At 39.9% G+C, this 13,893-nt stretch overlaps 1 protein-coding gene across 5 annotated transcripts in view; it reads right to left on the reverse strand.

Moving 5' to 3' along the window:
• The window catches only part of CKAP5 (cytoskeleton associated protein 5), a 107,084-nt gene that overhangs the window by 2,720 nt on the left and 90,471 nt on the right, over positions 1–13,893 (reverse strand). For all 5 annotated transcript variants that reach the window (XM_073808873.1, XM_019947855.3, XM_073808872.1 and 2 more), the window contains 7 exons: positions 5,562–5,741; positions 4,892–5,079; positions 3,852–3,927; positions 2,938–3,126; positions 2,708–2,845; positions 2,196–2,279; positions 1,942–2,101 (listed from right to left, as the gene is read on the reverse strand). In XM_073808873.1, coding sequence (XP_073664974.1) covers positions 1,942–2,101; positions 2,196–2,279; positions 2,708–2,845; positions 2,938–3,126; positions 3,852–3,927; positions 4,892–5,079; positions 5,562–5,741 — 1,015 coding nt within the window. The remainder of the gene's footprint in view (positions 1–1,941; positions 2,102–2,195; positions 2,280–2,707; positions 2,846–2,937; positions 3,127–3,851; positions 3,928–4,891; positions 5,080–5,561; positions 5,742–13,893) is intronic.

The following is a 13,893-nucleotide window of genomic DNA, read 5'->3' on the forward strand; positions in this document are numbered from 1 at the left end:
AATTAAGACCCGGCACAGCCAAATAAATAAATAAATAAATGTTAGAAAAATATTAAAAAACAAAGAAAAAACAAGAGCAACAAAAAGAAACAATGTAAGAGAATACAATTGACCCTGCAGCTTAGAAAGATACATGGTGAGAGAGAACATGACTGGAATCTGAAAACCACACAGGAACAGTTTCACAGGCAAACAAATTTTAGAATGTAAGAGTAGGTGAGCTTCACCGAACTCAGAAAGAACTAAATGCAGGACCAATGTGAGGGCTGTACTCTGCATGATGAGGGAACTTCAGCAGTTGGGCCTTTTTTTTGGTTTAAGGCTCTTGACAGCTATCTTTTGTAACTGACACCTCCTAAATCTTCCTTTTGTCCCTAGGTCCTTGAGCAGTAACTCTCCAGTATAGGCGTTTTCACTGGGGGGACAGTAATATTTCAGCTTAACATCAGGATAAGCATTCACTCACATATTAAACAAATACCTACTGAATGCCCACCACGTGCCAGGCAACAAAACAGACAAAAAATCTTTACCCTTGTGGATTGACTGATTGATTTGCCACACAGCTTGTAGGATCTTAGTTCCCCGACCAGGGATTGAACCCAGGCCCTCAGCAGTGAGAGCACAGAGTCCTAACCACTGGACCGCCATGGAATCCCCACGCTTGTGGATTTTTAATTCTAGCAGAGACGAACATCACACAATTAATCTAATAAACATTATGTTACATGGTGTGTTAGAGGAGGTTATGTACTATGGGGGCGGTGAGGGGTAGGTTGCAAATTTTAAATGAAGCCTCACTGAGGCAGTGACAAAGATGTGGAGGAAACAAAGACTGTCCTGGAGAACAGCAATCTACACACAAGAAACCGCCAGTGCAAAGGCCCTAAGAAGGTGTACGCCTGGTGCGTTCCAGGAACAGCAAGGGGGCTGGTGAGGCTGAAGTGGAACAGAGGTCAGAGAGAGTAGGAGAGAGGCAGTTCTAGAGGTATCAGGGGATCACATCATGTCAGACCTCACAGGCCTTTCTTGTAAGGCTTTTTGCTCCGCTGAGTGAAAGGGAGAGCCTTTGGAAATGTTTTGAGGCACGCTGTTTCGATGCTATGTGTGGAAATGACTACAGGGAGGCGAGAGTGGCAGCGGGGAGACGGTGCAGGAGAGCGCTGCAATCCACGTAAGAGAAGATGCTGTTCAGACCAGGGCAGTGGCAGTGAAGGAGATGAGAAGTGTGGGTGGATTCTGTGTGTTTTTTAAGGAAAGCCAAAAGAATTTCCTGACAGCGGAAAAGAGAATACTCAGAAGTTGGGGGTCTGAGCAAACTAGAAGGACAAAGTTGCCATCCAGTGAGACGGAGGAAAATGCAAATGGAGCAGGTTTTGGGGGGTTATCAGGAGCTCGGTCTTTGACACGCTGAGTTTATGATGTCTACTATACCAGAAACCCAGCGAGGTGTCACGCACGATCTATCAGCAGAGATCAGGAAGGAGGCCTGAGCTGGACCTCAGACAAAATTGGGCTTTGCTGGCATAGAAATGGTATTTAAGGTGATGAGAGTAGATGGATTAGTTAAGGGGATGAGAGTAAGAAAGAAGAGATAATCATGGACGGAATCCAGGGGGACATCAACATTAAGAGTTCAGGGAGAGGAAGAATCTATCAGAGAGGCCAAGGGGGAATAGCAGCTAGGAAGGAGGAAAGCAAGAGAGCACAGAGGACTGGGAACCCAGGGGAGGAACTGTCTGAAGGGTAGAGAACATTGCCATTGCCAGACACTGACGATGGGTCGAGGCAGGTGACTGAGAGTTGACTACTCTCTGCATCACTGGTGACCATTAAGTACTGAGGTGCACGGACATAAATGTAAACCCATCAAAAACCTCCAGGGGCTGATGCTAGGAGCTATTTTGAGCTTATTCCTGGAGCTACCAGAGGAAACCATACCTGCTGAAATGGGAATACGGCCTTTGCCCTCCCTCTCCATCTCAATCACCCGAAGGCCTCTCTCAACATAGCTCTGGAAGAACTGTGAGGAATTTTTCAGAAATGGTTCAATGTCAGCATCTGAATATTTCTTCTTATATTCATATAACTCTGCTAGGCCCTGGTTAACAAGAAAAAGGAAGAGGTGGGGATGGCTGTTAGTGACTCTTTTCCATAAAGCAGATCCCTTTCCCTCTCAACCCTTTCCCTCTCACCTCTTTAGTGTTCTCTTTAGAGCCAATCTTCTTAAAAATCTCAGCTAAGAAATCATTCACTTTGGCCTTTGATGATTTTTCATCCTAAAGACACAAGAAGGAATGATTGGTTAGACCTGAGTTATTAATTAGGAACCAGTGGTTGGATAAAAACTGAAAATATCTCAAAATCCAGACCTTCCAGGTATGTTCCTACAAATAACAGAAGCACCAGTGCTGCAGGGGCTGCAGCAGAAACATTAACAATCTCAGGTTTTCAATTAAACTTGATAAGGAAAGTCCCTCCCTAATTAGAGCTCACAGTGGATTTATCTAGGGACCAGCACCTTAGGCACAGACACAGAAACCTTTCTTAGGAACGAAAAGCCCAAGCTTATAGTTTATATTTGAAAACGTCAAGGTGATTGGACCAATCCCTGAGCCTTCATCTTAGGCCCTGAGAAAGAAAGGCTCCGGTGGCTTATCCCTTTGACAAGATCACATTCCTCAGTCTTTCAAGTCAGGACACTCACGATTCGAGATGCTCCCTTTTCTGTTTCCTTATCAGACTTGCTCCCGGTCTGGTCCATACTGTGCTTCATCATCCGGCAGAGGTGGGCCTCCAACTCTGACTCATTCTTGTTGTCAATCATTGTTAGGTGGTCTAGGATCTGAGGAAGAAACGTGCACATTCAATGGCAGCGATGCCATATTTGTGACGTTCTCTCAAGTTCCCTTGGGAATGGTTGCTGTTCTCACTCACCTTGGGCCCTTTTAATTTGCATAAAGTGTGCAGCAGCGTTTTTAAGGTCCTTATGGGAAATTCACTTTTGCATTGCTTTAGTTTCTCTTTGGGGAAGACCTTCATGAAAATGTGTATATCCAGAAGAATTCTGTCCAGATTAATGCTGTTGATGGTATCAGGCAGTAGTCGAACCATTCTCCAGAGACACTATTTAAAAAAGAAACAAAAGTTAGAAGGAGTCACTGAAGAATGAGGATAATCTCTGTCACCATTCATTTCCCCTAAACTCTGGGATCACTTCTAAAAGATGGTCAGGGATATGAATGTGGCACCTCATCTTTCAAGTTCAGCTGCTAAACACGAACCGTTTTATTTACTTCAACCATGTCACTGGCTAACGTGTGACAAGCCATCTACCTGACCATCTCCATTCCTCCTTCCCACTCCCTAGAGATGGGGCCCTAAACGATGAGAAAATGTGGAAATTCTGTCTTGGGTTTGTTTGGTACCCGAGAGTAGAGTAGTTCATATTACCTAATCAAATCTAACCCGAGGAGACAAAATACTTTACACTATTACAGTATAATAACAGTAGTATAATGTTACAGATATGTTCATTTGCAGTCTTCCAAAAATAGACCAAAATATTATAAATCTATACATATCTTTTCCCCCATAAGAAATGAAATTTGTCTCATCAAACTTCTTGCCTTTTGATTCTAGGAGAACTGGTGAGATATTTACAAAATAGCTCTTCCTTTTCACTGTTTGAGGCCAGGAATTTTTTAGGCCTGAGCTAGGGGTATAAATTGGAGGAAGGGAAAAATGGAGAGCAAATATATTTTTCAGGTGTGCCTTGACTGATTTGAGTAAGTTCCAACTCCTCTTTCCCCACACTTTGAAAGAAAGAGATCAAATTATTTCAACTTCACCTTCATAACAAGCTCTGAGAATTTGGGAGAACTGGCTGTTGCTAGCAGGCTGTCTTGGAGCAAAACAAGTAGGGCGCTAGAAAACAAACCCAACACAACAGCATTAATAAGTTTCAAACCTGCTTTCCAATTAAAATCAGTAATTGAAAGCCAAGTGTAAATTACAATAGCCAGATCATGGAAGCAACCTAAATGCCCATCGACAGACAAATGGATAAAGAAGATGTGGTACATATATACAATGGAATATCACTCAGCCATTAAAAAGGAACGAAATTGGGTCATTTGTAGAGATGTGGATGGACCCAGAGACTGTCATACAGAGTGAAGTAAGTCAGAAAGAGAAAAACAATTATCGTATATTAACACATATATGTGCAATCTAGAAAAATGGTACAGATGGACTGGTTTGCAGGGCAGAAATTGAGACACAGATGTAGAGAACAAACGTATGGACACCAAGGGGGGAAAGTGGTCGGAGGGTGGTATGAATTGGGAGATTGGGATTGACATATATACACTAATATGTATAAAACAGATAACTAATAAGAACTTGCTGTATAAAAAATAAAAAAAAAGAAAAAAAGAAAGCCACGTGTAAGAATTCTTTATCTATCTGAGAAATTGAGAGCTCATGGATCAGGAACTGTCTTTGATTACTTGACAGTCATTAAGAAAATAAACATCATTTAAGCTTTGTAAGTTACCACTTGGTAAATGGTAAAGCTTGTCACTATTTTTCATTGTCACTGGTAGCCAAGAAAGAAAGAAATGTACATGAAATGTACACAGAAGAGAAGGTAACTGACAAGCTCCACAGTCCTACTCTAGAATACTCATAATACTGGCTGGTTTACTGAGTTGTTAACTAGCTTTAACTGCTGTCTCAGATTGGAATACCTTCTCTTGAGGAAGAGAAGAGTAATAAATCAACTTATTAAGCAAACCTAAGCTTACAACTGATTTAAGTGCCTCCTGGTTTCTATGGGTAGACAAAAGAGAGGGTGTTGCAGGCTCTAATGCTCAGAGTACAGATATACCTCAGGATGTTGGTCTGGTCTGACTTCTCCAGAACTTTCACCACCAAGAGGTTCACAGAGCGGATCACCTGTTGCCCTTCCTCCAGATCTTCAATTCGAGAATCCAGCATTAAGGTGATGAGGCCATGCATCAGGTCTTTCAGAACTCCAGTGGAGGCCTCTCGGGCAAGGCTTTCTATCTGAAACAGCTATCCAATCATAATTGTGTTAGAGAGGCATGAAACTCAATATACAGATCAAGGAAGATAAACATGGGTGGCATATTCTAATAAATAATTATATGGTATTTATAAAAAGTCAGAGTATTAGGAAAAAATAAAAATCACTACACTCTCCCAAACCGCCAAGAATAGCCAAAATTAATTGGTGTGCTTCCTTCCTGTTATAAAAGTATTTTTAATGTGAGCAGTCATCTGTGAAAAGCCAGCTAAGGCCCAACCATGACTGATGAAGAAACTGGCAGGAAGCAGAATTTCAGGTAGTCTGTAAGTATCCTAACAATAAGGTAAGCTGGAGTGTTGCCCAACATCCAGTGGAAGTAGCCAATGGCTTACATGTAAAATTCCACACATGACATGTTTCACTGGAACATCTGAACCAACTCAGGCCTGAGAACCTGGGTGGGATGAGAGACTGAAGGGAAGCTCATGATCTGCGGAGGTGTCCTTACCGAAATCATGTTGCCGATGATACAGCTATACAACTTGATGATTTCATCCTTCTCCAGTTTCTCATCTGCCATATGTGTGTTGTAGATGAGTCTCAGCTGCATGAACGTGGCTATCAGAAACTGATCAATATGGCCAGACATAGCTTCTGCTTTGTCTTCCTGTCTCAGGACCTCATCAATCTGATAACAAAAATCCAAGATGTATTTTCCAAGCTTCATACTTCTAAGTAGCAGGAATACACTGTAAGTCTCTGTAATATTTATTAGCAAAGCACTTCTAGTGCTTTTTTTAGCTTGAAAAAACCCAGTCACCTTACATATAAATAACTAGTCCTTAGGGACTCAATCATTCAACAAATATTTACAGAGCAAGACTATTAGGTGAATTAACTGCAGCTCCTATTCGAAGAGGCTCACCATCTAGTTTAAGGAATAATAATCCTTATGTTTAAATGCTAATTTATTAAAAAGAGTGTTTTTATACCCGTTATCTCATTTGATCATTCCAACAGCTCTAAGAGGTAGACAGGGCTGAGAGTAAGATCTTCATTTACCATATGAGAAAAGTGAGGCTCAGTAAGATCAGGCTACTTAGTTCAAACTCAAAACTCAGGTTTCGGGCTTCCCTGGTGGCGCAGTGGTTGAGAATCTGCCTGCCAGTGCAGGGGACACGGGTTCGAGCCCTGGCCTGGGAGGATCCCACATGCCGCGGGGCAACTGGTCCTGTGAGCCACAACTACTGAGCCTGCACGTCTGGAGGCTGTGCTCCACAACAAGAGAGGCCGCGATAGTGAGAGGGCCGCGCGGCGCGACGATGAAGAGTGGCCCCTGCTTGCCGCAACTAGAGGAGGACCCAACACAGTCAAAAATAAATAAATAAATAAATAAATAAATAAATAAATTAAAAAAAAACAAAAACAAAAAACTCAGGTTTCCCACAACTGGATCCAGGTTCTTTTTGGTTCAGTAGACTGGTTGTCACTAATGGTAAAATGTTACTATGGGAAAAACATGTATTTCCTATTCACTACAGTAAAAAGATCTTTATTTTTATGATTACATAAATTACACCCTGAGACAATCATGCCAATAATCTTCATGACCATCCTTTCATGCAGGGCTGCTATACTGCACAACTCCAGGGGTCACCATTTATACAGACTGCAGTGTGAATAGTGCCCTCTGGTGTTGAGGAAGCCAGTGGTCCTACTTTCATTTCTTTATGCATGTATACCCATAAGCACATACAATTTTATATAACTGGAACTGTTTAACAATTCTGTTTCAACATGGGCAAAATTAAAAAAAAAATATTTTTTTGGAGGGGGGGCTTACTCTTTTTCCAAGGTAATTAACATCAACAACCTGATATATATTCTTTCATGTTCACAGAATCATTTATAACCACACATGCACACATAGATAGGGTCACGGTTTAGGGCACTGTTTATTCCATAAGAATATTTATAGTACATACACTTCTCTGCATCTAGCCTTCCTAACAGAAAATTATGAAAATCTCTAAAGTCAACAGAAACGGTTCTATTTTTAAAGGCTGCATAACAGTCCACATGTGCACATACCAAAACTTAATCATTCCCTGACTGTTTCAACATGTTTCCAGTTTGGATATTTTGTCCACTATAAATAATGTTACAATAAACATCTTTGTGTATATATATCCCAAGGTACTTGTGTTTTAATTTCTAAAAAAAAAAAGTGCGCCAATGGGACTCGCCATGGGTCCAGTGGTTAAGACTCCATGCTCCCAATGCAGGGGGTCTGGGTTCGGCCCCTGGTCAGGGAACTAGATTCCCACATGCGGCAACTAAAAGAGCCCGCATGCCGCAACTAAAGATCCCATGAGCTGCAACAAAGATTCTGCACACGGCAACGAAGATCCCTGTGTGCTGCTAAGACCTGGCACCGTCAAATAAATTAAAAAAAAAAAATGCACCAAGAGTTTAACTTTTTAGGCTGAAGGATGAAACATTTTAAATTACTGTATAATAGATATTACTATATTGCTTTCTTTAAAAAGGCACTAACATGTAATTCACATTTCTATGTTTAATGTATGAGAGTACTGTTTTTTCAGCGTCTCTATCAGCTGTATGTTTTACTACTCATTTTACTTTCTGTCACTCTGATGGTTTAAAAGTGATTATCTTGGGAATTCCCTGGTGGTCCAGTGGTTAAGACTCCATGCTCCCAATGCAGGTGGTGAGGGTTTGATCCCTGTTTGGGGAACTAAGATCCCGCATGCTGCACAGTGCGGCCAAAAAAATAATAATAAACAAACAAATAAAATAAGTGATCATCTATTGTTACTTTAATTTGCGTTTCTGTGGCGGGGGAGGTGCTGAACATCTTTTCATGTGTTTACTGGCCAGCTGGATATCTTCTGTGATTTGCCTATTCATATCCTTGAGTTAGTTTTTTTTCTATTAGGTTCTCTTTTTCTCAAGAGTTAATAAGAGTTCTGTTTACTGTCGCTATTAATCCTTTATCAGTCATATGGTCACATGCAAATATATTCCACAATATAACACTCATTTATTGACAGTATACCGTAAATTTCTCCAGATTAAAATCTTAAAATTTTTAAATGATCAAATTTGTCTTTTCTTTTTAGGTTCTGGGTTTCCTTCCTTTTTTTTTTTTTTTTTTTTTTTTGTGGTACGCGGGTCTCTCACTGTTTTGGCTTCTCCCATTGCAGAGCACAGGCTCTGGACGCGCACGCTTAGCGGCCATGGCTCACGGGCCCAGCCACTCCGCGGCATGTGGGATCTTCCCGGACCGGGGCACGAACCCGTGTCCCCTGCATCGGCAGGCGGACTCTCAACCACTGCACCACCAGGGAAGCCCCCTTCCTTATTTTTTAATGCTCTCCCCAAATTCCTTGGTTATTTCAAAAAATTTGGGAGGGGGATCAGTTGTTTCAAGTTTCTACAGGGTTACATGTGTGTTATCTTATCTAAAAAAAAAAAATCTCTTCCACATCTATGGTTGGTTCCTTCTTCATCCCTGATACTTACATTTTTGCTCTCTAATCAGGCTAGAATTTTTAATTTTAATTTTTTTTAACAAGAACCTGCTTTTAGATTTATCTTTAAAATCTATTTCATGAATTTTAGCTTTATTATTACCTACTCTCAAATTTCTTTTGATTTATTTTTTATTTTTTGAATTTCTAAGTATAAGTTCCTTTATCCTTTCTTCAATAATAAATGCATTTCATGCAATATATTTTTCTGAGTTCAGTAGCTTCAGAGTATAGTTGTAGAGTGAAATGCTTTCCTTCACTGCTAAGAGTTTTTTTTTTTTTTTTGATGAAAGAGTTAGTTAGGAGGGTGTTTCATACTTTCCAAGTAGCCAATATTTTTGTGATATTAATATCATTTACTAAAAATTTTGTTGGGTTATCAGCAAAGAATTTGGTCAGTATATCTTTTACTTTTTGCATTTGTTAAGAGATTTTTAATGACTCCTCTGCTCTAAGTTTCCTTTAGATGTGATTCTATTTCTGGGCTCTTTGTTCCATCCCAATGGTCTGTCTGCTTTTCCCTGGGCCAGTACTACACTTAATTAATTACAGTGGCTCTATAATCACTGTTGATACCCAGTGATGTAAATCCTCTCCACTGAGTTTTTATTTTAAAAAATTGTCTTAAAACTGTCTTTGCTATTCTGAGGCCCTTTGATTTCCCATATAAATTTTAGAATCAGCTTCTCAACTGCAGGAAAAAAACTTAAGATTTTGATTGGAATGGCATTGAATTTACAGATATTATTTGAGGAGAAGCTGGCATTTTTATAATCCTGAATCTTGAGAACACAGTATATTTCTATTTATTTGGAAACACAACAAAATGATGTCATTCAACAAAACTTAAAAATTTTCTCTGTCAAGGTCTTACATATTATACACTGCTTGATCACTCCTAGGTACTTTAATTTTTTTGTTGCTCAGGGTTTTATTTTTTTTACTACGGTAAAATATATATAACTAAAATTTACCATTTTAACCACTTTTAAGTATACAATCCAATGACATTAAGTATATTCACAATGTTGTATAACCATCATCCCTATTTCCAGAACTTTGTCATTACCCCAAACAGAATCTGTACCCATTAAATAATAACTCTCTATCAACCCTTCTGCCCTTGGTAAACTCTATTCTAGTTTCTGTATTTGGCTATTCTAGGTACCTCAAATAAGTGGAATCATATAATGTTTGTCCCTTTGTGCCTGATTAATTTTATTTAGCATAATGCTTTCAAGGTTCATCCATGTTGTAGCATGTGTCAGAATTTCATTCTTCTTTATGACTGAATAATATTCCATTGTGTATATATAAATATATATACACATCACATTTTGTTTATCTGTTCATCTGTTGATGGACATTTGGATTGTTTCCACCTTTTGGCTATTGTGAATGATGCTGCTGTGAACATTGGTGCACAAGTATTTGCTTAAATCCCTGCTTTCTAGGAGGGGATCTGGGGATCTTATTGTAATTCTATGTTTAACTTTTTGAGAAACCGCTAAACTATTTTCCACAATGGTTATACTACTTTATGTTCCCACTGGCAATACACACAGATTACAGTTTCTCCACATCCTGGCAAACACTTGCTATTTCCCATTAAAAAAAAAAAAATCCTAATGGGTGTGAAGTGGTATCTCATTGTGGTTTTGATCTATATTTCCCTAATGACTAATGATGGTGAGCATCTTTTTACTTGCTTATTGGATATTTGTGTATCTTCTTTAGAGAAATGTCTATTCATGTCCTTTGTCAATTTCTGAACTAGGTTTTGTTTTTTTGTCATTGAGTTATAGGAGTTCTTATATATTCTGGATATTAATCCTTTATCAGATATATGATTGGCAAATATTTTCTCTCATTCTATAGGTTGCCTTTTCATTCTTGTGATAGTGTCCTTTGATACATCCAATGTTTTAACTTTGATGAAATTCAATTTAATTATTTTTTCTTTAGTTGCCTGGTGTCATATCCAAGAAATCACTGCCAAAATCACTATATGAAGGTCTTCCCCTATGTCTTCGTCTAAGAGTTTTACAGTTTTAGCTCTTATATTTATGTCTTTGATCCATTTTGAGTTAATTTTTGCATATGGTATAAAAGTCCATCTTCGGGCTTCCCTGGTGGCGCAGTGGTTGAGAATCCGCCTGCCGATGCAGGGGACATGAGTTCGTGCCCCGGTCCAGGAAGATCCCACATGCCGCAGAGCGGCTGGGCCCGTGAGCCATGGCTGCTGAGCGTGCGCGTCCGGAGCCTGTGCTCCGCAACAGGAGAGGCCACAACAGTGAGAGGCCCGCATATCGCAAAAAAAAAAAAAAGAGTCCATCTTCATTCTTTTGCATGTGGATAAACATTTTTCCCACCATCATTTGTTTAAAAGACGGTCCTTTGTGCACTGAATGATCTTGTCACTCTTGTCATTCAGGTCACTAATTCCGTTTCTGTAGTGATCATTATCTCCTTCAGTCCATCTACTCAATTTTTTAAAACTCTAAAATCATATTTTTTTTGCTTGGAAGAATCTTTCTGCACCCCATGCCCTTCCCCATTGTGGTCATCTTATCTCCGTTAGCAATTTCATTTTGCCAGGACATTGCTGTTCTGGTTATTTTGTTTTATTCTTCTTCCCAGTTACTGGGTGCCTTAAGGCATGTTATTACTCTTTACATATTCAAGATTCAGTCTTGGGTCTACCTTTTGGAAACCCTCAACAATGGCAATAAATGGGAGATAGAGCATTTCTGCCCTTGTAGGTTTGTGGTATACCAACTGGCAAGCTGTCAGTCGTTTGGCAAAGTACCAAGAGCAGGCATTTCTGTTTGGTTTCTAAAGGTACAAAAGTCAGAGACTTGCCAGCCTCAGAGAGTGAATTCAGCCCTTTTGTTCAGCTCCCTGTAGTTCCTTAGGGGCAAAGGAGAACACCAGGTACTCCTATTAACACTCACATAAGCCACCACTGCCCTTCCTTTAGGGCACCTACCGATCTCCACAGATGAAGAGAGATCTCTCTCCAGGATTTCTGGTGTTTTGATCCTCTTCTCTGGGCTCTGCACTATTGAACCTCAGGTTTTCCTTAGGCCCATATGGGAAAAAGTCTTGTACGTGTACCAGACAGAGCTTGAGATTTGCTTAGACACTTCAGATACTACCCACCAGACCCGCCAGCTCCTCTGCTCAGAAAAGGCAAATGAGTTTGGATTGAAGTTGATAGAGAAAGGCAACAGGGATGCATGCATTCAAGTTGCTGTTTTCCAGACTCCCCGCCATTTGTTTTCTTCCAACAGCAAAAGTGTTAACAGGAGACTATTTGTCAAGCAACGTCAAAAACCTTGTGCTGGGATTCCGGTTCTGCCCTTCTGCTCAGACCTAACATAGCAAAGACGTATCTCTTGATTTCCAATCTCTCAAGCCTGCTCTTCCTCCATCCTTCCCCATCTCCGTACACAGCACCACCATCCACACTGTTGCTCAAGCCAAAGAGCAAGGAGTTACTATTGATTCCTCTCCTCTCTTACATTTCATATCCAATCTATCACCAAGTCCTGTGGACTCTACCTCTGAAAGATACCCTGAAACCATTCACTTTTCTTCCTCTCCACAATGATCGTCCTAGTGCACATATCTTTCATATGAATTTCGACCACAGCTTCCTAACAGTCTAACAGGCCTCCCAGAATCCACTCTTGCCCTGCCTATAATCTGGTCTCTATGGAGTGGCCAGAAGTGACTTTTTCCCCAATTAAAATAAGTTCAAACATTACAGAAACGTTGGAAGTATAGTAAAAGAACTTTTTAAAATCCTGAATCATTTGCAAGTTGTCAGTTTGATGCTCCATGACCCTCTTGATACTTCAGCATGTATTTCTTTTTTTTTAATATTTATTCATTTATTTATTTTGGCTGCACCGGGTCTTAGTTGCATCACGCAGGATCTTTAGTTGTAGCATGTGCACTTCTTAGTTGCGGCATGCGGGCTTCTTAGTTGCAGCATGCGAACTTAGCTGTGGCATGCATGCAGGATCTAGTTCCCAGATCAGGTATCGAATCTGGGCCCCCTGCATTGGGAGTGTGGAGTCTTACCCGCTGGACCACCAGAGAAGTCCCATCATATATTTCTTCTTAACAAGACATGCTCTTTCATAATCATGATATAAGGATCAAAGTCAGGAATACTGATGTTACTACCACCTAATCCTCAGGCTCTATCCCATTTTCTCCAGTTGCCCCAATTAAGTTCTTTATAGTGAAAAGGCCCGTCTAGAATCATGCACTCTAGACCAGTTCCCTCATTCTTTCCTTGACTTTCTTCACCTTGAGATTTTGAAAATGTCTCTCAATTTGCACTTGTCTGATGTTTTCTCATGAATAGATGACATCAGGAATCTCAGCGAAGTAATGCAGAATTCCCACTGGATCCTATCAGGTGGTACATGATTTCATTTTGTCATATGATTGATGATGTTTACTTCGATCACTCAAGGTGGTTATCTGCTAGGCTTCTCTACTGTCAAATTATTCTTGGTATTTTGTATTTTGGAGGTACTTTTAAAATATTAGTCCTTTGTATTTTGTGGAGAGGTACTATGAAACTAAATATTCCATTTCTCTTCAAATTTTTAATTAGCTTATATGTGCATGGACTTGTGGTTTCCTATTTTATTAAATTCAATAAATTTACAAATTGTATTGTTTATGGGGTTATAACTCATTACTATTATTATTTATTTTGATGTTCAAACTGTGCTCTCTTCCAACAGGGAGTCTGTTCTAGTTGGCCTGTGTGTCCTTCTGACATGTCCCTACAATTCTCTGAGCCTATCCTTGCTGTCTAGCACGACAAGATACTCCAGAATCATCCAGTACTTTCCCTGATTCAGCTCTGGAATCTGCCATTTCTTAAGGACCTGTTATTCCTTTTAGAGGAAAGTGGTATTTAGGAGACAAGATCTGGGGGTGCTCATTGCTGTTGGGGTGTTGCTGTTCTCAGGTCCTCTCAGTGAAAAGAGCTAGGGAATATATGCATATCATCTGTAACATACATTTATATACCACATATATACATACGCACATACATTTACACTGATATTTATTTCTACATCTGTGTATTGAAAACCATGAGTTCATACTGACACATCTAATTCCGGTCCAACACCAGAGTTTCTATTTTCTTGTCCTTCCATATTTGTATCACCCTTCTCTGACAGTAAGAAACTTGGCTCCCATTTTCCTTATTATATTTATTTATTTGACCAATCCCTTTGTTTGTAACCAATCTCC

This window comes from Tursiops truncatus, chromosome 8 (assembly GCF_011762595.2).
Source record: "Tursiops truncatus isolate mTurTru1 chromosome 8, mTurTru1.mat.Y, whole genome shotgun sequence".
NCBI classification, from domain to species: Eukaryota; Metazoa; Chordata; class Mammalia; order Artiodactyla; family Delphinidae; genus Tursiops; species Tursiops truncatus.